The sequence below is a fragment of the Oryctolagus cuniculus genome, chromosome 17 (assembly GCF_964237555.1).
Source record: "Oryctolagus cuniculus chromosome 17, mOryCun1.1, whole genome shotgun sequence".
In the NCBI taxonomy this organism is placed as follows: domain Eukaryota; kingdom Metazoa; phylum Chordata; class Mammalia; order Lagomorpha; family Leporidae; genus Oryctolagus; species Oryctolagus cuniculus.
The window spans coordinates 4,770,070-4,791,484 of NC_091448.1; the positions used below are offsets into that span (position 1 = coordinate 4,770,070).

General features: G+C 60.0%; 1 protein-coding gene across 1 annotated transcript; it reads left to right on the top strand.

Annotated features, from left to right (window-relative positions):
- The first annotated feature begins 7,923 nt into the window (after positions 1-7,923).
- On the top strand, positions 7,924-12,007 carry TRIM47 (tripartite motif containing 47). The gene is made up of 6 exons (XM_070060289.1): positions 7,924-8,694; positions 9,584-9,679; positions 9,849-10,079; positions 10,216-10,414; positions 10,867-10,941; positions 11,199-12,007. The coding sequence occupies exons 1-6, from the start codon at positions 7,996-7,998 to the stop codon at positions 11,837-11,839; spliced, it is 1,941 nt and encodes a 646-aa protein (XP_069916390.1). The 5' UTR covers positions 7,924-7,995; the 3' UTR covers positions 11,840-12,007.
- The last annotated feature ends 9,408 nt before the right edge of the window (positions 12,008-21,415 follow it).

Consider the following 21,415-nt stretch of genomic DNA (forward strand, 5'->3'; position numbering starts at 1 on the left):
CCATAAGCATATCTACATTAGAAACCCCTGAACGGTTAGGATGCAGTCATCCAAGGACCATCAATTTATCCACCGTTGGGCATTTTAACTGCTTTACTTTTGGCTGTAAACATATTGCTGTGACGGAAACTCGGGAGCTGGAAGCTTCGCCATACTCCAGTGGTCTACCTGAGCGCAGGACCTGAGCGAGTTACTCCTCAACAAACAATGAGTGAAGATTCTTCTCCTTTAATTACTTGTTTTTATTTGAAAGAACTACAGAGAGAGGGAGGGAGAGGTCTTCCATCTACTGGTTCATTCCCCAGATGGTCCCAACAGCTAGAGGTGGGCCAGGCAGGAGCCAGGAGCTTCCTCCAGGTCTCCCACTTGGGTGCAGGGGCCCAAACACTTGGGCCATCTTCTGCTGCTTTCCCAGGCCGTTAGCAGGGGACTGCATGGGAAGTGGAGCAGCCGGGTCTGGAATTGGCATCTATGTGGGACGCTGGTACCAAAGGTGATGGCTTTACCCACTATGCCATTAGGCCAGCCCCTAATTTTTTTTTTTTCTTAATACATCCCACTTCTTGGAGCCATGCTGTGGCACACTGAGTTAAGTTACTGCCTGCAACACTGGCGTCCCATATGGGTGCCGGTTGGAGTCCGGCTGCTCCACTTCCAATCCAGCTCCCTGCCGAGGCACCTGGCAAAGCAGAAGAAGGTGACCCAGCTGCTTGCGCCGCTGTACCATGTGGGAGACCCCAATGGGGTTCCAAGTTTCTGGCTCAGCCCTGGCTGTTGCGGCCATTAGGGCAGTGAACCAGCAGATGGAAGACCTTTCCATCTAACGCTGCCTTTTAAATAAGTAACTTAAAAAAAATTCCATTTCTTGATGTGGGCAGAGGTTAATTTTTGTAATTAAAAAGAACATTTGAAATGTAGAATGTCGGGGAGAAGAGAGAGGTCTTTGATCCTCTGGTTCACTCCCCAGACGGCTGCGGGAACACCATCCCAGCTGTCTCCACGTGGATGGCAGGGACTCAGGCCATCGTCTGCTGCCCTCCTGGGGCATTAGCAGGAAGTTGGGTCAGCAGTGGAGCAGCCAGAGCTGCAACAGACGCTAGATCCGGGAAGCGGCAGGCTGACCCCGCTGCACCACAGCGCCAGCCCCTGTCATTTTGAGAACTGCACATTGTTCTATGTCCTCGTGAATAAATGTGTATTTTTTTTTGACAGAGTGGACAGTGAGAGAGAGAGACAGAGAGAAAGGTCTTCCTTTGCCATTGGGTCACCCCCCCCAATGGCCGCCGTGGCTGGTGCACCGCACTGATCCGATGGCAGGAGCCAGGTGCTTCTCCTGGTCTCCCTTGGGGTGCAGGGCCCAAGCACTTGGGCCATCCTCCACTGCACTCCCTGGCCACAGCAGAGAGCTGGCCTGGAAGAGGGGCAACCGGGACAGAATCCGGCGCCCCAACTGGGACTAGAACCCGGTGTGCCGGTGCCGCTAGGCAGAGGATTAGCCTAGTGAGCCATGGTGCCGGCATAAATGTACATTTATAAAAGGGTAAAGCGTGTAATAATAGACACCTGCAAAACTTTAGGGTACTTTTACACAGGTTGAGCGTCCTTAATCCAAAAACCTGAAATCCAAAATCAGATCTCTTCGATCCCAACGTGACGCCACAAATCCCACGCCCGGCCTCAAGGGGCAGACGCTGTTCCGGCACAGGTGCCGGGCATGTGGTGTAGAAGCTTCAGGCCTGTACAGGAAGTTCACGTCTGGGCTTGGCTTCCCTCCCCACCCCCACGCGGTCTACTTATGTATATGCAAATATCCGAGGAGCTGAAGAAGTCTGAAACTACGCAGCCTGCATTCATTAAAACCAGAAAAGCCGGCCTGCACGCGCAGGCCCTGCCCCGGACACCGCTGAAGACTCCCGACCCCAGCTCGTGTCCCTGCTCCTAGCCTGGTCCCTTCCAGAGCGGGGCAGGGCCTCTGGTGTCTCGTGGTCAAGGAGCTCCCCAGGCGGGAGGGGCTTCTAACCCTGCCCAGCTCAGCGACAGGAGGGGGCAGGCAGGAGCTTGGTGGTCAGCAGAACTGAAAGACACAGCCAGGCAGGAAGGCCCTGCCCTGTGCAGGTGGCCACCCCGGCGCCCCGGCTGTCCCGCCCCCTCCCGATCTGAAGGCTGCGGCTGGAGTGGCGTCTGGCCCAGCCCACCCTGACAGCGAGAACAGCCGCCTCCCACTCCCAGCTGCGGCTGTTTGGGCTCCTTTGTTCCCTGGTGACTGTCCCTTTTCTGGGAGGTTGTGGCTCCTGTCCATGTCCATTGAGAGTGGCCTCCAGCAGAAGTATTAACTTGGATAGACATGTGACAAGACGCGGCAGCCTTTTTAAAAAATATTTGTTTATTTGAAAGGCAGAATTACAGAGAGAGAAGGAGAGGCATAGAGAGAGAGCTTCCACTGGTTTACTCCCCAGATGGCCATAAACGACAGGACTGGACCAGGTCAAAGCCAGGAGTCTGGAACCTGGAGCTCCATCCGGGTCTCCCCCGCGGGTGCAGGGGCCCATCACTTGGGCATCCTCCGCTGCTTTCCCAGGGGCATCAGCAGGGAGCTGGATGGGAAGTGGAGCAGCCAGGACTCGAACCAGCCCTGCTATGGGATGCTGGCACCGCAGGTGCCACACCACAGACCCCACTGCTGCCATTTTCACAGAGGCTCCTGCAGGGCAGGGCTTCTTACCGCTGCCTGCCCTTGAAACGCCCCCAAATCTCCTTCAGACAGGATTTGCTGGGCCCACCTGGGTCTGCCGGCGCCCCCTACCTCTGCTCCAGGGAAGTGCACCGCCCCAGGGGGCTGAGCGGTGGCGCGGGGCCAGCCTGCAGGGGCTTCCAGCACGTCCGTCCGCGATGCTGGGACAGCTTTGTGTTTGCTCTCCTTGCCGGGTGGTTCTATGCTTCGCTGGGTGCTGCTGCAGCCACACGGAGCCACGCAGGAGGTTTGGGCCGTTCAGGCTGTGCCTGTCCCTGCCCCCTCCGCAGGACGGCGGAGGGTCCTCCGACACCCTCTGGAACGCGCCTGGCAAAGCGGAGGGTCCTCCGACACCCTCTGGAACGCGCCTGGCAAACCACATCCCGGTCCCCACACCTTCTTCCTCGGGGCCGAGAGCATGGCGGGCTCGGGGCTGGGGAACAGAGGGCCACCGGGATGCACCCTAGATGCCCCCGACCCGCGCAGTACCCCCGCCCTCGCAGAACCAGGTAGGACCCTGGTCCCCGCGAAACCCAGCAGCCTGGGGCTGGGGCGTGGAGCGTCCCACACTGATGCCCACGCCTCCCAGCCGCTCCTGGCCCGCGAGGGACAGTCACGGTCAAGTGCTCCTTGTGGAAACCTGCGTATGGAACTCAGTATCTGCCTTCGTGCCAAACCAGGCACACCCAGGCCGCCCTCAGCCTGCTCTCTGTCAGGGACGTCTTTCTCCACCCACGCCTGTGTCCTCGCAGTCCGCGAAGGCCCAGCTCCAGGGCCAGCTCCACACCACCCCCCAACCTCCCCCAGGGGCCGCCTGAGTGCATTGCACCTCTCTTGGGCACTTGTCCCCTCCCCACAGTGGGGGTTCCCGGGGTCGGAGTGTCTGGGGTGGGGCCTTTGGGTCCTCTTTCTGCCGTGGAAGGACACACTGACCAGCCGACCGTCTGCGGCCGGAGAGAGCCCGCCCAGAACCTGGCCGAGCCGGCACCTTCACCTGGAGCGTCCAGCCTGGAGCAGGTGAGACTCGGGCTTCTGCCTTCACTCAAGTAGCCTGAGCTCGTCCGTCCGGGCTGCTGCGCGGAGCCTGCTGCCTCCTCCCAGCACTGACGTGCAGAGCTGGGGGATGAAGGTGGGGCTGGAGGGATGACCGCTGGCCGTGTCCAGGGGGGACGCTCCGCAGGCGGGCCGTGTCCTGCGGCGGTTCTGCCCCAGGGGACGCCGGCCGGGTCTGGAGACAATTTGAGTTGTCACGCTGGGACTGCGCTCACAGCCCTGGACGGCACAGCGCCAAGGAACGAACTGTGTGGCGTGTGAACCGTGTCTCCCTAAAGCTGTTTCTGTATAAACTGCAGAGAGAGAGAGAGAGAGAGAGAGAGAGAGAGAGAGAGAGAGAACAAGAAGAAAAAAGAAAAAGAAAAAGACCAATGGGGCCAGTGCTGTGGCATGGCAGTTAAAGCCGCGGCCTGCAGTGCCGGCCTCCCATATGGGCACCGGGTTCAGTCTCAGCTTCTCCACTTGCGACGCAGCTCCCTGTTTATGGCCTGGCAAAGCAGCGGAAGAGGCCCAAGTCCTTGGGCCCCTGCACCCGTGTGGGAGACCCAGATGAAGCCCCTGGCTCCTGGCTCCCAGCCCGGGCCATTGCAGCCTTCTAGGGAGCAAACCAACGAATGATTCATCTCTGTGTGTGTCTCCCTCTCTCTAACTCTTTCAAATAAATAAATAAATCTTAAAAAAAATAAAACGGCCGGTGCTGCAGCTCACGAGGCTAATCCTCCGCCTTGCGGCGCCGGCATTCCGGGTTCTAGTCCCGGTCGGGGCACCAGATTCTGTCCCAGTTACCCCTCTTCCAGGCCAGCTCTCTGCTGTGGCCAGGGAGTGCAGTGGAGGATGGCCCAAGTGCTTGGGCCCTGCACCCCATGGGAGACCAGGATAAGTACCTGGCTCCTGCCTTCAGATCAGCGCGGTGCACCGGCCGTGGCGGCCATTGGAGGGTGAACCAATGGCAAAAAAAGAGGAAGACCTTTCTCTCTCTCTCTCTCTCTCTCTCTCTCTCACTGTCCACTCTGCTTGTCAAAAAATAAAATAAAATAAAATAAAATAGGCCGGGGGTCGGGGGGGCTGGGCACACCTGGGGCAGGTCCTCGGCTCTGCCGTCCTGTCCATTTCTGCAGGCATGCAGGCCTGGCCAGAGGGGGGGCAAGGGGCTGCAGTGGCGGCCGCAGAACGTGCTGGAAGGGCCAAGATCTGGCACCTGCACGGAGGGGGCAGCGGCACAGAGGACCACGGTGGCCTCTGGCGCCTCTGGCTTGGGCGCCCTCTGCAAGGTCTCTCTGACGTGAGCACTGTTACAGGTTGAACGGTGTCCCCCTAAGATTCGTAGAAGGGTCATGACCTCACTTGGAAACAGGGTCCTGGCCGATGGCATCAGGTGCATGATGTGTGTCCCCACGAACAGAGGGCATCGACACCCGGACACAGAAGAGGCCGCGTGGCAGCGGTTAGGGTGCTGGGCCCCAGCCTCCCGCCGAGCCTTGAAGGGACCAGCCCCGGCTGCGGGCCCTGTGCCTCCTCCAGCGGTAGCCCCCACCTCCTTCTGCCCCCCATGTCTCCAGACCAGGCCTGCAGCAAATGGGCTGATGCCCACTGTGTTCCTGGCGCCAGCTCAGGAATCCCCGGGGGGAAGGGATGCTCAGGACAGGGTCCCTGCCCCCAGGAGCTCCCTGGAGGACTGGGGAGGGGTGGGCCCTCCACGCAAGCAGAGACAGGCAATTTAAGATGGGCTCCCCACCCCCTCCTCACCTGGACCACCACCGCGGCCCAGGGGGATCCGACACGGCAGGAGACTTCCGCCCTTCCAGCTGGGGGACGTGGTCAGCTGCACCCTTCTCTGGTCTCCTCTCTTCCTCAACGCAGTGAGAGATGACGGAAGGCAGGGCCCCTACCTAAAGCCTGCGTCGTCTGGGAGGCATCAGCGCTTCCTGCCTTCCAGGGGAGGCGCGAGGGGGGGCTCTGCCCGCGTCTGTCTTCCCCTGGGGTCCCGTGGGTCATCTTCATGCTCACGGTCCCTAAGCTGAAACGTCACATTTCTATTACAAACGCACAGCGGTGTTAGCAGCACCTGCGTCTCCGTCTCCATCACACTGGTTGCAGAAAGCAGGGGTCCCGCCTGGGCTCCTTCTGTCTCAGAACTGCAGGAATTAGGAGGCGTCTATCAGCTGCTTTAAAGATAATTACACGGCGTTCACTGCGCTTCTTCCATGTCATCTATTAGGTACTTTTTTTTCCATTGTATTTTTTTTTTAATTTTTTTATTTTTGACAGGCAGAGTGGACAGTGAGAGAGAGAGACAGAGAGAAAGGTCTTCATTTTGCTGTTGGTTCACCCTCCAATGGCCGCCACGGCCGGCGCACTGCGGCCGGCGCATCGCGCTGATCCGAAGCCAGGAGCCAGGTGCTTCTCCTGGTCTCCCATGGGGTGCAGGGCCCAAGCACTTGGGCCATCCTCCACTGCACTCCCTGGCCACAGCAGAGAGCTGGCCTTTTCCATTGTATTTGAAAAGTGGGAGGATGTTGAAACAGACAGACTGACATACAGAGAGATCTACCTGCTGGTTCCCTCTCCAAACACCCAGAACAGCCAGGGCTGGGCCAGGCTGAAGCCATGAGCCTGGAACGCAATCCAGGGGTCTGACACGGGCGGCAGGAACCCGCATCCCTGAACCACCACCTGCTGCCTCCCAGAATCTGCCTTCCCACGCGCCGGAGGCAGAAGCCAGAGTCAGGTACAGAAACCCAGGCGCTGACTTGGGACAAAGGTGCTGTAACCTCGAGGCTAAAGGCCCCGCCCCCAACACCTGGACGGGCTGAGGGCTAAGGGTCAGTGCTTTGTAGACCGAAGTCTTTCTCCTGTGTTCACTCCTATCAGAGTGCATGCTCTCAGCATGAGGTCCCTGCTGTTGCTGACCCCGGGGGGCACCCGGCTGAGGGGGTGTTTGTAAGCTTTCTCCACTGCAAAAAAAAAAAAAAAAAAAAAAAGAAAGAAAAAAAGTAAATAAGTTCTTGGCTTCCTTAGAAAACTCACTCTGCACAGCCCAGGGGCAGCGTGGGAGAACCGTGCACTGTCTGGGAGGTTCTGCAAACATTATTTGGAGTTCTGCCCTTTAAAAAAAATTTTTTTTAATTTATTTGAAAGGCAGAGTTACAGAGAGAGAGAGAAGGAGATAGAGAGAGGTCTTCCATCCACTGGGCTGGTGGAAGCCAGAAGCCTCCTCCGGGTTTCCAACGTGAGTGCAGGGGCTCGAGCACTTGGGCCATCTACCACTACTTCCCCAGCCGTATTAGCAGGGAGCTGGAGCGGAAGTGGGGCAGCCAGGACTCGAACCGGCGGCGTCCGTGTGGGATGGCAGCACTGCAGGCTGTGGCCACTACACAAAGCCGGCTGCCTGGAGTCCTAACTTCTCCTCTCCCTCTCTTAATGACTTGTCTGATCTTCTATTGATACCAGCGTGGAAGTCACGGAGGTCGCTTTGGGGTTACAATCCAGTACTATCTTACTTCTTGTAACGCCATTCCGGTTTTTTTTTTTTTTTCAAACGTGACCTTACCGAGGTCTGACTTGCAGTGAAACGCACCATTTTAAGGGCACAGTTGGAGGAGTCTAAACAAACGTCTCCACTTGGGAGAACCCCTAGCCCCGGCCCAGGGCGCACCGCAGGTGCCCGGGTGTGGGGGGGTGTCCATGGGCCAGAACTGAATTCCTGGGCCCTGGGACTTGGGGGATGACGTCAACTTCCCATTTCAGGTCCCAGTTCCCCATAGTGGGTAAATAGAGTCGTTAAGGGGCAGAACAAACCCGCATCAGCAGTTACTTTTCTCTGCTGTCAGCAGCTCGCCAGCTTTACCCCGGGTGCCAGGAAGGGGTCCGGAGCGCAAAGGTGGCACCCGAGCTGCTGCGCGCTCGCCTCGCTCCGGAGTCCCCTGCCTGGTCAAAGGGTCCGCTGGGGGCGGGGGGCTCTCTTTCTCAATCTCCGCCCCCGCCCCGTCCCCGCCCCCGCCCCCGCCCCCGCCCCCGCTGGGTCAGGCGCAGAGCTCAAGCCTGGCGGATGCCGGCGAGCCCTTAGGGTTCAGGCCGGGACCGGTGGGAGGAGCCGGGGGGCGGGAGGAGGCTGGACCCTTGGCCCCGTCCCAGGGGGCGGCGTCGCGCGCGGACAGCTCGGGTCCCTCCCAGGCGGGAGCAGAACAGGCAGCGCCCAGGCGGCCGGAGCCATGGACGGCAGTGGCCCCTTCAGCTGCCCCATCTGCCTGGAGGCGCTCCGGGAGCCGGTGACGCTGCCCTGCGGCCACAACTTCTGCCTCGCCTGCCTGGGCGCGCTCTGGCCGAACCGCGGCGCGGGAAGCACCGGCGGGCCCGGAGGCGCGGCCCGCTGCCCGCTGTGCCAGGAGCCCTTCCCCGACGGCCTACAGCTCCGAAAGAACCACACGCTGTCCGAGCTGCTGCAGCTCCGCCAGGGCTCGGGCCCTGGGCCCGGGCCCGGACCGGGATCGGGGTCAGCCCCGGGGCCGACCCCTGTCCCCAACCCGGAGCCTTCGGCGCCCAGCGCGCCGCCCAGCGCCCTGGAACCGTCGGCTCCCTGCGCGCCCGAGCCGTGGCCGGAGGGCGAAGAGCCGGTGCGCTGCGACGCGTGCCCCGAGGGCGCGGCCCTGCCGGCGGCTCTCTCCTGCCTCTCCTGCCTCGCCTCCTTCTGCCCCGCGCACCTGGGCCCGCATGAGCGCAGCCCCGCGCTACGCGGGCACCGCCTCGTGCCGCCGCTGCGCCGGCTGGAGGAGAGCCTGTGCCCGCGCCACCTGCGGCCGCTGGAGCGCTACTGCCGCGCCGAGCGCGTGTGCCTGTGCGAGGCCTGCGCTGCCCAGGAACACTGCGGCCACGAGCTGGTGGCGCTGGAGCAGGAGCGCGCGCTCCAGGAGGTGGGCGCCTGCACCTCGCACGGGCCGGGGCGGGTGGCTGAGCGGGCGGCCTTGGGTCTCTCACCCTTCCCGGTTGAGTCTTAGCACGGTCATCCGCGCGCAGTGGTGGATGTGGGAAGGGGATGAGAACGCGAACGGGGTGCAGCGGTGCGCGGAGGACCTGAAGCCCAGCCAGGGCCCATGGGAGTGTCAGGCGGGAGGGACCCCGAGGTCCCGGCGGCTGGTTCCGGCAGCGCGCGGCTGATGGGCCCGGGCAGGCTCTCCCACCGGTTCCAGCTTGGATTCGCGCGCCGGGGCGGAGCCAGCGGCTTTGGATGGGTGTGGCAGGCGACTGGAGTGCTGCGGCGAGGGGACCGGCACACAGACCCCTCTGTCCAGCTGCTCCCGCCCTATTTGGGACGGGAGGGGGGAGTATGCACTGCGGCCCAGCATCGCCCGCCCCCAGTTTCCTTTGGCCTCCAGCCCGGTCCTGGCGTCTCCGGCCTTGGGATTTTCCGCCTCTCCTGCCTGGAGCAGTGACTCATAGACCCCGGGGGTTTGCCCGGAATCCCCTGTTTTCAGGCCTGGGTTGGGGACACGGGCTCTTGGTGGGGGGGGACAGCGAATCCCACTCAGCAGTCACCTCCCCCCCCCCATCGCTCTCTCTCTGTCTTCCCCACTGGAAGAAATTCTCAGGTGGATGTAAGCACATTGAGACCCGTGGTGGCCTTGTCCCTGCCCTGGGAGTGGGCAGGCAGGTAGCACATCAACCCTGCTGTCGCCTGGCCTGGTGGAAGGCAGCCCTGGCGTATTAAGGGACCTTGCCCCAGCCATGCACAGATACCGCTCTCCCCTAGCCAGACCTGGCCCCAGTGCCCGGCTGGGGCCTCACGGCACGTGTCGCCCACAGGCCGAGCAGCCCAAAGTCCTGAGCGAGGTGGAGGACCGCATGGACGAGCTGGGCGCGGGCATCGCGCAGGCCCGACGCACGGTGGCCCTCATCAAGGTCAGAGCCCCACCAGCCCTGGTCCTGACCCCGCTCCCTGCGGTGTGAGCCTTCAGCCTGGGGGTGCTGCCCTCCTGTCCCGCCCACGCTCAGGGCACTCCTCGTCCCCTGGAGTGCAGGTGGGCCCCTCTGTCTCAGCTTTCATCAGTACCCGCTGTCGTCCCTGCAGAGTGCAGCCGTGGCAGAGCGGGAGAGGGTGAGCCGGCTGTTTGCCGAGGCCGCGGCCGCCCTGCAAGGCTTCCAGACCCAGGTGCTGGGCTTCATCGAGGAGGGCGAGGCCAGCATGTTGGGCCGCTCCCAGGGGGACCTGCGACGCCAGGAGGAGCAGCGCAGCCGCCTGAGCCGGGCCCGCCACAACCTCAGCCAGGTGCCCGAAGCCGACTCGGTCAGCTTCCTGCAGGTGAGGACGGCCTGTGGGCCACCGAAGGGACAGAGTGGTGAGGGCGGGGGGCAGCGGGTGCCTGGCCTTCAGGGGCTCTGCCCGGTGGGGAGGAGTCGTGGCCAACAGCGCCTTCATGGGCTCTTGTCTGGAGCAGGAGCTGCTGGCACTCAGGCTGGCCCTGGAGGAGGGGTGCGGCCCTGGCCCTGGCCCCCCCAGGGAGCTCAGCTTCACCAAGTCCTCCCAAGCTGTGCGCGCAGTGAGAGACGTGCTGGCGGCGGCCTGCGCCAGCCAGTGGCAGCAGCTGCGGGGGCTGGGCAGCGACGAAGAGGGGCTGCAGAAGCTGGGCTCGGAAGGTGGGTGTCCCCCCACCCAGGTGATGACTCAGACTCCTCGAGTCTCCCTGCACGGGTCCCCAGGCCTAGTGCCATCCAAGGGCGGAGGAGGGAGGCTGTGTGCCCAGCACAGGGAGGGCCCCAAATCCTGCCAATGCCTGCGGTGACCAGTCAGCCCCTTTGGCCATGGCCCCGGAGGGTGGAGGGGGCTTCTCCTGGCCCACACTCTGGCTTCCCAGGGGCTCAGGCCCCTGGAGCAAGCGAGGCACAAAGCGGAGCCTGGGTACCAGGCATGCCTGTGAACCCAGGGCACCACTTGTGGGTATGTGCCTGTCCCCAGGTGGTGTGGAGCGCCGGGAGGAGGGGGGAGGGGACGCCAGTCACAGGCTCTGTGCGAGGGGTGGGTGCACCTTGCCCGGAGCCAAGCCATGGGCCATCTGGGGAACGAGGTCCCGCTGTCCCTTCTTCTGTAGCCGATGCCGAGTCCCAGGAGCCCGACAGCACCAACCTGCTGGAGAGCGAAGCTCCCAGGGACTACTTCCTCAAGTGTAAGTGGACGCCCGAGCCCCCATGGCTAGCATGCCCCCCCCTCCAAGCACTGCCAGGGCCCCGGCACCCAGAGGTTTACAGCTTCCCTTTCTCATTCATGGGGTGAACAAGACCAGCTCATGGGGGGGGGGTGTCTCCAGCCGCGGAGAGCTGGCTGGGTTACGAAGGAGGGGAGAGGCTGTGTTTTGGCCAGGTGGCCTCCTGGGCCCTGAGCTCTCATCTCCTCCCGCCCCCCTCCCCCTTTGCCTGGGACCAGTCGCCTACATCGTGGACCTGGACAGCGACACGGCAGACAAGTTCCTGCAGCTGTTTGGAACCAAAGGCGTCAAGAGGGTGCTGTGTCCCATCAACTACCCGGAGTCTCCCACCCGCTTCACCCACTGCGAACAGGTGCTGGGTGAGGGCGCCCTGGACCGGGGCACCTACTACTGGGAGGTGGAGATCATCGAGGGCTGGGTCAGCGTGGGGGTCATGGCCGAAGGCTTCTCCCCGCAAGAGCCCTACGACCGCGGCCGGCTGGGCCGCAACGCCCACTCCTGCTGCCTGCAGTGGAATGGACGCAGCTTCTCCGTCTGGTTCCACGGGCTGGAGGCGCCCCTGCCCCACCCCTTCTCGCCCACCGTGGGCGTGTGCCTGGAGTATGCCGACCGTGCCCTGGCCTTCTACGCCGTGCGGGACGGCAAGGTGAGCCTCCTGCGCAGGCTGAGGGCCTCCCGGCTTCGCCGGAGCGGCGCCCTGGCCTCGCCCGCCGACCCCTTCCAGAGCCGCTTGGACAGCCACTTTGCGGGGCTCTTCAGCCACAAGCTCAAGCCCGCCTTCTTCCTGGAGAGCGTGGACGCCCACCTGCAGATCGGGCCCCTCAAGAAGTCCTGCATTTCTGTGCTCAAGAGGAGGTGATGCAGCCGCCTCTGTACACGTGGGAGGAGGTCCCCTGGACCCTGTGGCCCCGAGGCCTTGTTTCAGGGTGCGTGGGCCACACCAGCCCCCGCGTTGCTCCTCCCCCAGGTTTCTAGAACCGTGCCCGGCCGGGAGCGGATACTCAATAAAAGTCTGCTGAACGAGCAACTTCTTCCATCCCTCTCCCCAGGTCTCCCGGGTCTCCTCTCTCAAGAGCTGTCTCAGGGGCAGGGGGAGAGGGGAACGGAGGCTGAGACAGGGCGCTCAGCCTGGGGACACCCCCACTGCCCAGCCCCCGCGGGTCCTGGCCCTGGGCTACTTTCAACCTTGGTGCCATTGCCCAGCCCTGGACCTGCCTTTTGTCGTTTGTGCCCAGAATTAAATGCAGGCCACAGGCAGGGACTCCGGGGCGTGAGAAGGGAGCTTGAGACCTGGAGCCTTGTTCACACCCTGCCCCCTTCTCGTCCATCCCGGAGGGCCTGGGCTGAGACCACCCGGAACATCTATAACAAAGGGTCCATGTCCTCCTGTGTGTGTCTGGGGGGGTCTGCCACCACACCCAGCCCTACAGCCCTGGTCCCCTCCCCCCCCTGCCCCGGGAGTGCATCTGCCTGGGATACTCTGAGCCCACAGGGCGGGGGTGTTTCCAAGCCCACTCCCTCCTCCCCGCGGTCTCCGCAGTCCAGGTGCACCCCAGAGAGGGCCCCTCTGCCTCCTCCAAGGTCGGGCAGGACAATGGGTGAGTTATGAGGCCAGACAGCAAGGCCATACAAGTCCTGCCCTGCCGCCTCCAAGCTAAAAATAGCCCCTCCTACAGAGCTCGCTGGTGTCCCAGCAGCCAGGATGTTGTTTTTCCGGGTGGGGCCTCCTTGCTCCTGGTGTTTTGGGCTCTTAATCCAGTTCCCATGGCAGCCGCAGGCCCCCAGCTCACCCTGTGAGAAGGTGGCCTGGGAGCTGCCCCAGTAACGTCAGGACTTCCTGAATCCCCCTCCCCACCTGCTGCCAGCCTCCCACCAGGCCCCCCACCCTCTGCCACCTGCTCTCCCTTTTCCTCCCCCTGCCTGGTGCTCTCCACCCCCATGCTTCTCTCACCTGGGAACCCTCTGCCCCCGACCGACCCCGGCATGTTCCGGAATGCCAGCTCCCAGACACAGACGCGTTCCTGCGCCAGCCTGGAATTCAGGCCTGACCGGTCAGGTCTGCGGCCGGGCGAGTGTGGCTCCAGGATGTGCATGGGAGCTGGTGACACAGCATCTTTGTCCCCACCTTTTCACAGCTCAGGGCGGGCACCTGCTCTCCCCAGACTGCACAGCGAGCAGGGGGCTAGGGCCCGGGACTCCCCTGTGTGCATGTGACCCCCCACCCTGCGGCTGCTCTGTGATTCCAGGATCCTGCTAGGGCGGGAGTTGGGCGTGTCTGCATGTGTGGGGGGGAACATGTGTGTGCATGGGCTCATGTGTGTGGAGAACACGTGTGTGTGTGCATGGGCTCGTGTGTGTGTGTGTGTGTGTGAGATCCAGTGACATTTCCAACACTGTGATGAGAATTTCTAGATGGGGGGGGGGGGTGGTCAGCTGGCCCCTGGGGGCAGGATACCCTCCCTTCATCCCCCCTTCCAAAACATGAATCCGAGGAGTTTTATCCTTGAAAGGTGCCCTGAAAAAAAAAAAAAAACTTAAAAAAAGAGGAAAAGTTAGACAATAATAGATCTAAAGAAAAAAATTGCCAATTATACCTCTACATAGCGCTGGGAAAACGAACAACAACAACAACAGAAAACCACGGTCAAGTCCACCTCCCTCGCCCACCGCCGCTTATAAACGGAGCCGCGAGGCTCGGGGCCGGGGGAGCCGCCCAGGGCTGCCCAGCGCGGCCGTTAACTCGCGGGGCCGGGGCTCGGGCGTGCGGGGCGGCTGGAGAAGTTCCAGCGCGCGCGCTCGCAGGGCTCGGGCACGCGCGCGCAGGGCTCGGGCGCGCGCACGCAGGGGCTCGGGCACGCGCGCGCTCGGAGGCTCGGGCGCCGGTTCCCACGGCCGCCAGGCCCTTGGCGGAGCGGCCTGGCCCGCGGTATCCGGAGCTCCCAGCGGGGCCCCCGCCCGGCCGGCACGATGGAGGCAACGAAGGGTTCTGAGGCCGCGGTGCTGCTGGCGGAGTCGGGCCGTCGCGGGGCTTCCACTCGAGCTTTGTGGGAGAACGAGCCCCAGAGCCGCAGACCCCCGCGCCGAGCCGCGTGGCTCCCCCCAGCCCCCGGGCACCGCGGGCTCGCGGCCCCCGCCGACCCCACACGCAGTCCTGCAGGACAGGGGCCGCCGCCCCCACACGCAGTCCTGCAGGACAGGGGCCGCCGCTCCCCGCCCCCTCTCCAGGCCCCATGCACCCCCACCGCCTCCCTAGCGGAACGGGTGAGGCTGGACAGAGACTGCGGCCGGCCAGGGCGTGGCCTCCGCCGGGCTGGAGCCTTAGCTTCGCCGGGCCCCACCCGCAGCCCAGCACGCACGGCCTCCGCTGCCAGCGCTCAGAGTCTGGGGCACGGCCCCCCCGAAGCTGCAGGACAGCTGGGCGGTCCACTCTCGGCTTCACAGGCTCCTCGAGAGAAGGGGCCGTGGAAGGCTCCATCCCTCCCACCCCTCGGGCCCGGCGGCCCACCGCCCACGGGACCCAGCACCCGGGCGGGAATTTCTCTTAGATGTTTTGCTGCTCTAAGCTTTACTGCACAAAGTCTGATTTTGCTTCGTGACAAAACAATGCTGCTTTGCCCTGGTTGCAGAGGGAGGCTTTGGCGCGAGCCCGGGAATCAGAATCGCCCTGAGAATTCAACGTCAGGCATTTCCCGACTGTGTCTTTAAAGAAGTGACACCGAGTGAGCTAAGCCAACTACACAAAGACAGAGACCACCAGGGTCCCGCCGCCCTGCACAGGGGCAGGCAAGGTCCAGCCCGTGGGCCATACAAGGCCCCCAGAATCCCTTGGTCTGGCCCTGCCAAGGCAGCCCCAGGCGGACCTGAAGTCCAACCAATCTTCAGCAGGCCCGTTTTAAAGCTGAGCATTTTGGGCCGGCGCCGCGGCTCACTAGGCTAATCCTCCGCCTGCGGCGCCAACACTCGGGGTTCTAGTTCCAGTTGGGGCACCAGATTCTGTCCCGGTTGCCCCTCTTCCAGTCCAGCTCTCTGCTGTGGCCAGGGAGTGCAGTGGAGGATGGCCCAGGTGCTTGGGCCCTGCACCCCATGGGAGACCAGGAGAAGCACCTGGCTCCTGCCTTCGGATCGGCGCAGTGCTAGCCATAGCAGCCATTTGGGGGGTGAACCAATGGAAGGAAGGAAGACCTTTCTCTCTGTCTCTCTCTCCAACTCTACCTGTCAAAAAAAAAAAAACTGAGTGTTTTGAATGGCCCTGAGTGATGTAGCTATCCAAATGGCAGAAACTAAGGTTCCCCACCCCTGAACCCTGAACAGGTGAGGCAGAGAGGGGGGTAGTGTTCAGTGGGTCCAGGGCTTTGGCTGGAACGGAGAACATTCTGGAAGCATGCTGACAAATGTTGACGTCTGTCCGGGACCCAGCAGGACCTCCCTTGGTCAGCCCCCCACCTTGGGCTCCCTGCTGGGGGTCCTGCCAGCCCTGGCCCCTTGCCGCTGGGGCGGGGCCTCTGGCTGGCTCCCGCAGGCAGGAGGCGCAGACTGGGCCGGAGGCAGCCAGAGGTTTGCGCAAACACTCGCACAGCAGGGATCGCTCAGAACCCAGCTGGCAGGGCATCTGGGGAGACCCGACTTGATGAGCAGGGAGGAACCACAGGGAGGGGCCGTCCCCAGGGCAACCAGAAACAGCCCCAGACAAGCGCTGGCCCTGCCTGCGCGTGGAGGCCCGGAGAACTCTTGTTCCTGAAATACCAGCGGCCAACAGGGACCCGCCTCAGCATGGCTCACTTCCACGTCACCAGCGTCCCACCCGGCATCGCAGACGCAGAAAGACGAGGGTTGCCCACGGTTTCTCTCACAGCTGATTTGGGAGATGTCAGGTGACCGAGTGAGAACAATTCAGGGCATCCAGCCTGCGTCTGTTCATGGACACTCGGCTACAAGAAATCTCCAGGGCCCGGCGCTGTGGCGCAGCAGGTTGAAGCGCCGGCATCCCATATGGGTGCCAGTTCGAGTCCTGGCTGCTCCACTTCTGATCCAGCTCTCTGCTATGGCCTGGGAAAGCAGCAGAAGATGGCCCAAGTGCTTGGGCCCCTGCACCTGAGTGGGAGACTCGGAAGAAGCTACTGGCTCCTGGCTTCAGATTGGCACAGTTCCGGCCGTTGAGGCCATCTGGGGAGTGAACCATCGGACGGAAGACCCCTCTCTCTCTCTCTCTCTCTCTGTCTGCCTCTCCTCTCTCTCTCTGTAACTCTGACTTTCAAATAAATAAATAAATCTTTTTTAAAAAATGAAATGTCCAGGGGGCGCAGCACTGCCTGCAGTGCCGGCATCCCATATGGGCGCCGGTTCTAGTCCCAGCTGCTCTGCTTCTGATCCAGCTCCCTGCTATGGCCTGGGAAAGCACTGGAAGATGTCCAAGTGCTCAGGCTCCCGCCCCCACCTGGGAAGACACAGGCGCTTTAGGCCAGGGCATTAACCTGCTGCACCACAGCGCCGGCCCCTCTTATTTATTTATTTTGAAAGTTAGAGTTCCAATGAGGGAGCTTCCATCCACTGATTCACTGCTCGGGTGGCCCCAACAGTCAGCACTTGTCCAGGACGAAGCCAGGAGCCAGGAGCTTCATCCAGGTTTCCCATGTGGGTGGCAGTGACCCAAACACTTGAGCCATCTTCTGCTGCTTTTCCCAGGCCATTAGCAGGGAGATAGATCAGAAGTGGAGCAGCCGGGACTCAAACAAGTGCCTACACAAGATTCTGGCTTCACAGGCAGCAGCTTAGCCACTGTGCCAAAGCCCGGCCGCCCCACAAGCTTACTGAAGGACTTGGTGTCGTGCCACAGGTCTGCGGCCAGAAGTCTGACATCAAGGGGTCGGCAGGGGCAGCTCCTTTGAGAGGCCCTGAGGGAGACTCTGCCCACGCTGCTCTCTCTGGCGTCTGGTGGGTGCCCAAGGATATTTGGCCAAATCCTGGCACAGTATTCGACCCATGCACCTGTCCATGTCCCTGTCTCCTCTTCCGGTAAGGACACCCGACATGTTGGGTGAGGACCGCCTTTAACTGTGACATCCACAACCCTATTTCCAAATAAAGACACATTCTTTTTTTTTTTTTTTTTTAGATTTATTTATGCATCTGAAAGGCAGAGTGACAGACAGAGAGGGAGAGACAGAACAGTCTTCCATCTGCTGGTTCACCCCTCAAATAGCCGCAATAGCCGGGCTGGGCCAGGCTGAAGCCAGGAACTTGGAACTCTGTCTTGGTCCTCCTCATGGGTGCAGGGGCCCGAGCACTTGGCCCATCCTCCACTGCTTTCCCAGGTGCATTAGCAGGGAGCTGGGTCAGAAGTGGAGCAGCTGGGACTCAAAACCAGTGCTCACATGGGATGCCACAGTCACCGGCAGTGGCTTAACCCACTGTGCCACACGCTGGCCCCGTTAGGTACTGGGGGTTAGGCCTTCAATACAAGCCTGGGTGCGGGGGACACAATTCAACCCATGACACCCACTCTACCGATGCCACGTGATTCGGGGCTGGATTAACCAAGGGTAGGGATGAGCGGTTTAATACTGGGCCTCCCCATTATTAGCTGGAACTACACAACAGGTGTTCAGCCTGGCGGATAAGTGTCCCACACTGGACGGCCTTGGTTCGATGCCCGTCTTCTGACTCCAGCTTCCTGCTAGCACGCACCCTCGGAAGCAGCAGTGACGGCCCGAGAACTTGGGCCCCTTCCCCCGACAGGGGACACCTGAGTTGGGTTCCTGGCTCTGGCCCCGGCCAGGCATTTGGAGAGTGAAACAGTAATTGGGAGTGTGGGGAGCCATTGCACGGCGCCCTAAAGATGGCGCCGGCTCCTTTCCCCCGGAAGGACTGGCGAGAAACAAACATCTCCTAATAAGGAGATGTTTGAGCTCCCTTCCGGCTTCCGCGTTGCTGTACCAATCAATGCTTGCCACTTGGCCGCTTTTGATTGGTGCGCGGATGGCTATAAGAGGGAGGGGAGAAAAAAGGGCGCGGGATTCAAAGTTTGAAAGAGGTTCCTGAATAAACTGCTGGAAGAAGAGTTCGGGTCGTGTCTTCCTTGCTGGTCGAGGGATGCGACAACTGGTGGCCCGTACGGGGAACATCTCGAACGCGAACTCAGAACTTCCTGCAGTCAGGGCAGCGCTGGTAAGTCCCCCGGGAAAATAAGGTGGGGATCCGCGATAAGAGCGGGCAGTCCTGCGATAATAGCGGGAGGGTAGTTCTGCGATTAAAGCAGAGGAAGTTCTGCGACAAAAGCAGAAGGAGCTCTGACCCGTGGCCAGGGAAGGAGCGCAATTTTTTGACGATGGGTAATTCACAGTCCCATGAAATTTTTCTGGCGCTGAATGCGCTGCTTCGGGAAAACGGTTTGAAACTTAAGCCTAGTACGTTGCATAGGTTTTTACGTAACTGCGATACCATTGCACCCTGGTATGGGGTTTCGGGAAGCCTTACTATCCCTTCATGGGACAAACTAGGCAGGGATTTGGATTTTGCATTTGAACAGGGTAATCTTGAAGGGGGAGTGAGACCAATATGGAAGTTAGTGCGAGCATGCCTCGAGGATGAGCAGTGTAGTGAAGCTATTCTGAGCGGTCAAGCTGCCTTGGAGGAGCTTCAGGAAGAGCGCTCTGAGAGAGCTGCCAGTGAAAAAGGGAAAACTTTGAAGGAGAGTCGGAAAAGAACTAGGAAAAAACTGTACCCCGATCTTTCCGAGTTGCGCAGCCCCTCCTTAGTAAGTAGTTCTAGTGCAGAAAGTAGCTCAGAAAGCAGCAGTGAGTCTGAAGAGTGTGGCGATAACAAAGAGTCTGATATAAAGCAAGTACGGGAATTAAATCGGCAAATGAGGAAATTGCAATTAAAAGGAAAAAAGGAACTTAAGCATGGTACTTTCAAGGGGAACTTAGGGGAGGAGCCTGAAGCCTCTCCTCCTCAGTATGAGCCTGTATCCGCGCAAGAAAGAGGGCGGACTTTCTGTCCAGGAGTCTGGAAACAGGTTGGTGCGGAGTTGTTAAGTGCCTATCCTGTCTTTCAAGATCCGCAAGGGCAGAGGTACGAGGAACCCCTCGACATAAAGATAATCAAATCACTAGCGGAGTCAGTAAGAGCCTATGGCATCAGCGGCTCGTTCACGCTGGCTCAAGTAGAAAATCTTCAAAGATACTGCATGACTCCAAATGACTGGAGCGGGTTGGCTCGTGCCGCATTGTCACCAGGACAATACTTAGACTTCAGAGCTTTCCTGATTGACTTTGCCAATGAACAAGCGGCAGAAAATGCAGCGGCAGGGAATCAGCATTGGGACAGAGATATGCTGCTAGGCATAGGGAGATTCGCTAACCAGCAGACAGGTTACCCACATGCAGTGTATGAACAAGTTAACAAGATAGCCATCAAGGCTTGGAAGTCTATACCCAACAGAGGAGAGGTAAGTGGGAATTTGACAAAGATTACACAGGGACCCACCGAGCCGTTTTCAGACTTTGCAGCGCGCATGGTGGAAGCTGCGGGTAGGATTTTTGGAGATCCAGATCGCGCCATGCCGCTGATAGAACAGTTGGTTTTTGAGCAGTGCACTAAGGAATGCAGAGCCGCTATAACACCATGGAAGAGCAAAGGGCTTCAGGTATGGATAAAACAATGCAGGGAAATAGGAGGGCCGCTATCCAACACTGGCCTCGCTGCAGCAGTCCTTCAAATCACGAAGGGCAATAGGGGATCAGGGAACGCTGGAGCATGTTTCAGCTGTGGAAAAATGGGACATATGAAGCGGCAATGTCCGCAAAGGGGAAGAGGCAAAGAACAAAGACAGGAAGGACCAGGAATTTGTCCAAAGTGCAGGAAGGGAAAGCACTGGGCCAACGAATGCCGCTCGGTAAAGGACATTGACGGCAACGTCCTTGTTTCTGGCAATCGTGGGGCGCGTCCAAAAAACGGGCAGCGGGGCCCTCGTCCCCAGGGCCCGCAAATATATGGGGCATTCGAGAGTCAGCATCAGGGCGCCCATCAGGACCAACAGCAGGGGAGGCAAAGTCAGTGGCCCAGCTTCAGACATCCCAGAGACCACGGAGAGCCACTGCAGGCTCTGCAGGCCTGGACCTCTGTGCCACCACCAGACTCATACTGACACCAAAAATGGGAGTGCAAGCCATTGAGTCAGACTTTCAGGGACCCCTAGAGGAAGGGACAGTGGGATTGTTGTTGGGACGTTCATCCTCTACCTTGAAAGGTCTCATAATTCATCCAGGAGTCATAGATTCGGATTATACTGGCATGGTGAAAATCATGGTTGAGTCCCCTAGAGGTATAACAGCTATTAATCCAGGAGATAGGATTGCACAACTTGTAATCCTTCCTAGCAAGCATTTGCAGTTCAGTGCATCAAAGAAACAACGAGGAAGTGAAGGCTTTGGATCCACAGGCGTAGATTGTACCTTCTTGTCTTTAGAACTAGACCAGAGACCAACCTTAAAGATAAAAATAAATGGAAAGGACATTCTCGGCCTACTAGACACAGGTGCAGACCGTAGTATCATCGCCTCCAAGGATTGGCCTCCAAAGTGGCCTAAGCAGGCATCCTCACAATCCCTTCGGGGACTGGGATATTCAGAAACTCCTGAGATGAGCGCAGTAATGCTGCGCTGGGAGGATGCAGAGGGACATTCAGGCATGGTGCAACCTTATGTTTTGGATTTACCTATCTCTTTATGGGGCCGAGACCTTTTGAAAGACATGAACTATAAATTAAGTAATGAATACTCCCGTGTTTCTCAAAAATTGATGAAGGATATGGGACACCATCCGAATTATGGAATAGGAAAATTCTTACAAGGAAGAAATGAGCCCACTGAAGTAGTGCAGAGGCCTTCTCGCCAAGGGCTGGGTTTTTCATAGGGGCCGCTGAGGAAGGTATTCCCATTACTTGGAAGCACGAGGACCCAGTGTGGGTTCCTCAGTGGCCTCTGTCCTCAGACAAATTGGTCGCTGCACAGCAATTGGTTCAAGAACAATTGAATTTAGGACACATTAGACCCTCTGTATCGCCTTGGAATACTCCTATTTTTGTAATAAAAAAGAAATCCGGGAAGTGGCGGTTGCTACATGACTTGAGAGTTATTAATATGCAGATGCAGGTCATGGGGCCGGTGCAACGTGGGCTGCCTCTTCTATCTGCACTTCCACAGGGATGGCCCATAATAATAATAGATATTAAAGACTGTTTCTTCTCCATACCCCTACATACAAAGGATTGTGAAAGGTTTGCCTTTACCTTGCCGGCGTGCAATCATGAGCAGCCTGACCAGAGGTATGAATGGGTTGTGCTTCCACAGGGCATGGCTAACAGCCCCACAATGTGTCAGCTATTCGTGGGTCAAGCGATTGGGCCTTTACGTAAGAGATTTTCTTCCCTAAAATG

What these genes read in the sequence shown, in the direction of transcription:
- TRIM47 (XM_070060289.1), top strand. Translation starts at nt 7,996, where the DNA reads ATGGACGGCAGTGGCCCCTTCAGCTGCCCCATCTGCCTGGAGGCGCTC. An exon ending in ACTCGGTCAGCTTCCTGCAG is followed by an intron (nt 10,080 to 10,215) that starts GTGAGGACGGCC and finishes TGTCTGGAGCAG; the next exon opens with GAGCTGCTGGCACTCAGGCT. An exon ending in CAGGGACTACTTCCTCAAGT is followed by an intron (nt 10,942 to 11,198) that starts GTAAGTGGACGC and finishes GCCTGGGACCAG; the next exon opens with TCGCCTACATCGTGGACCTG.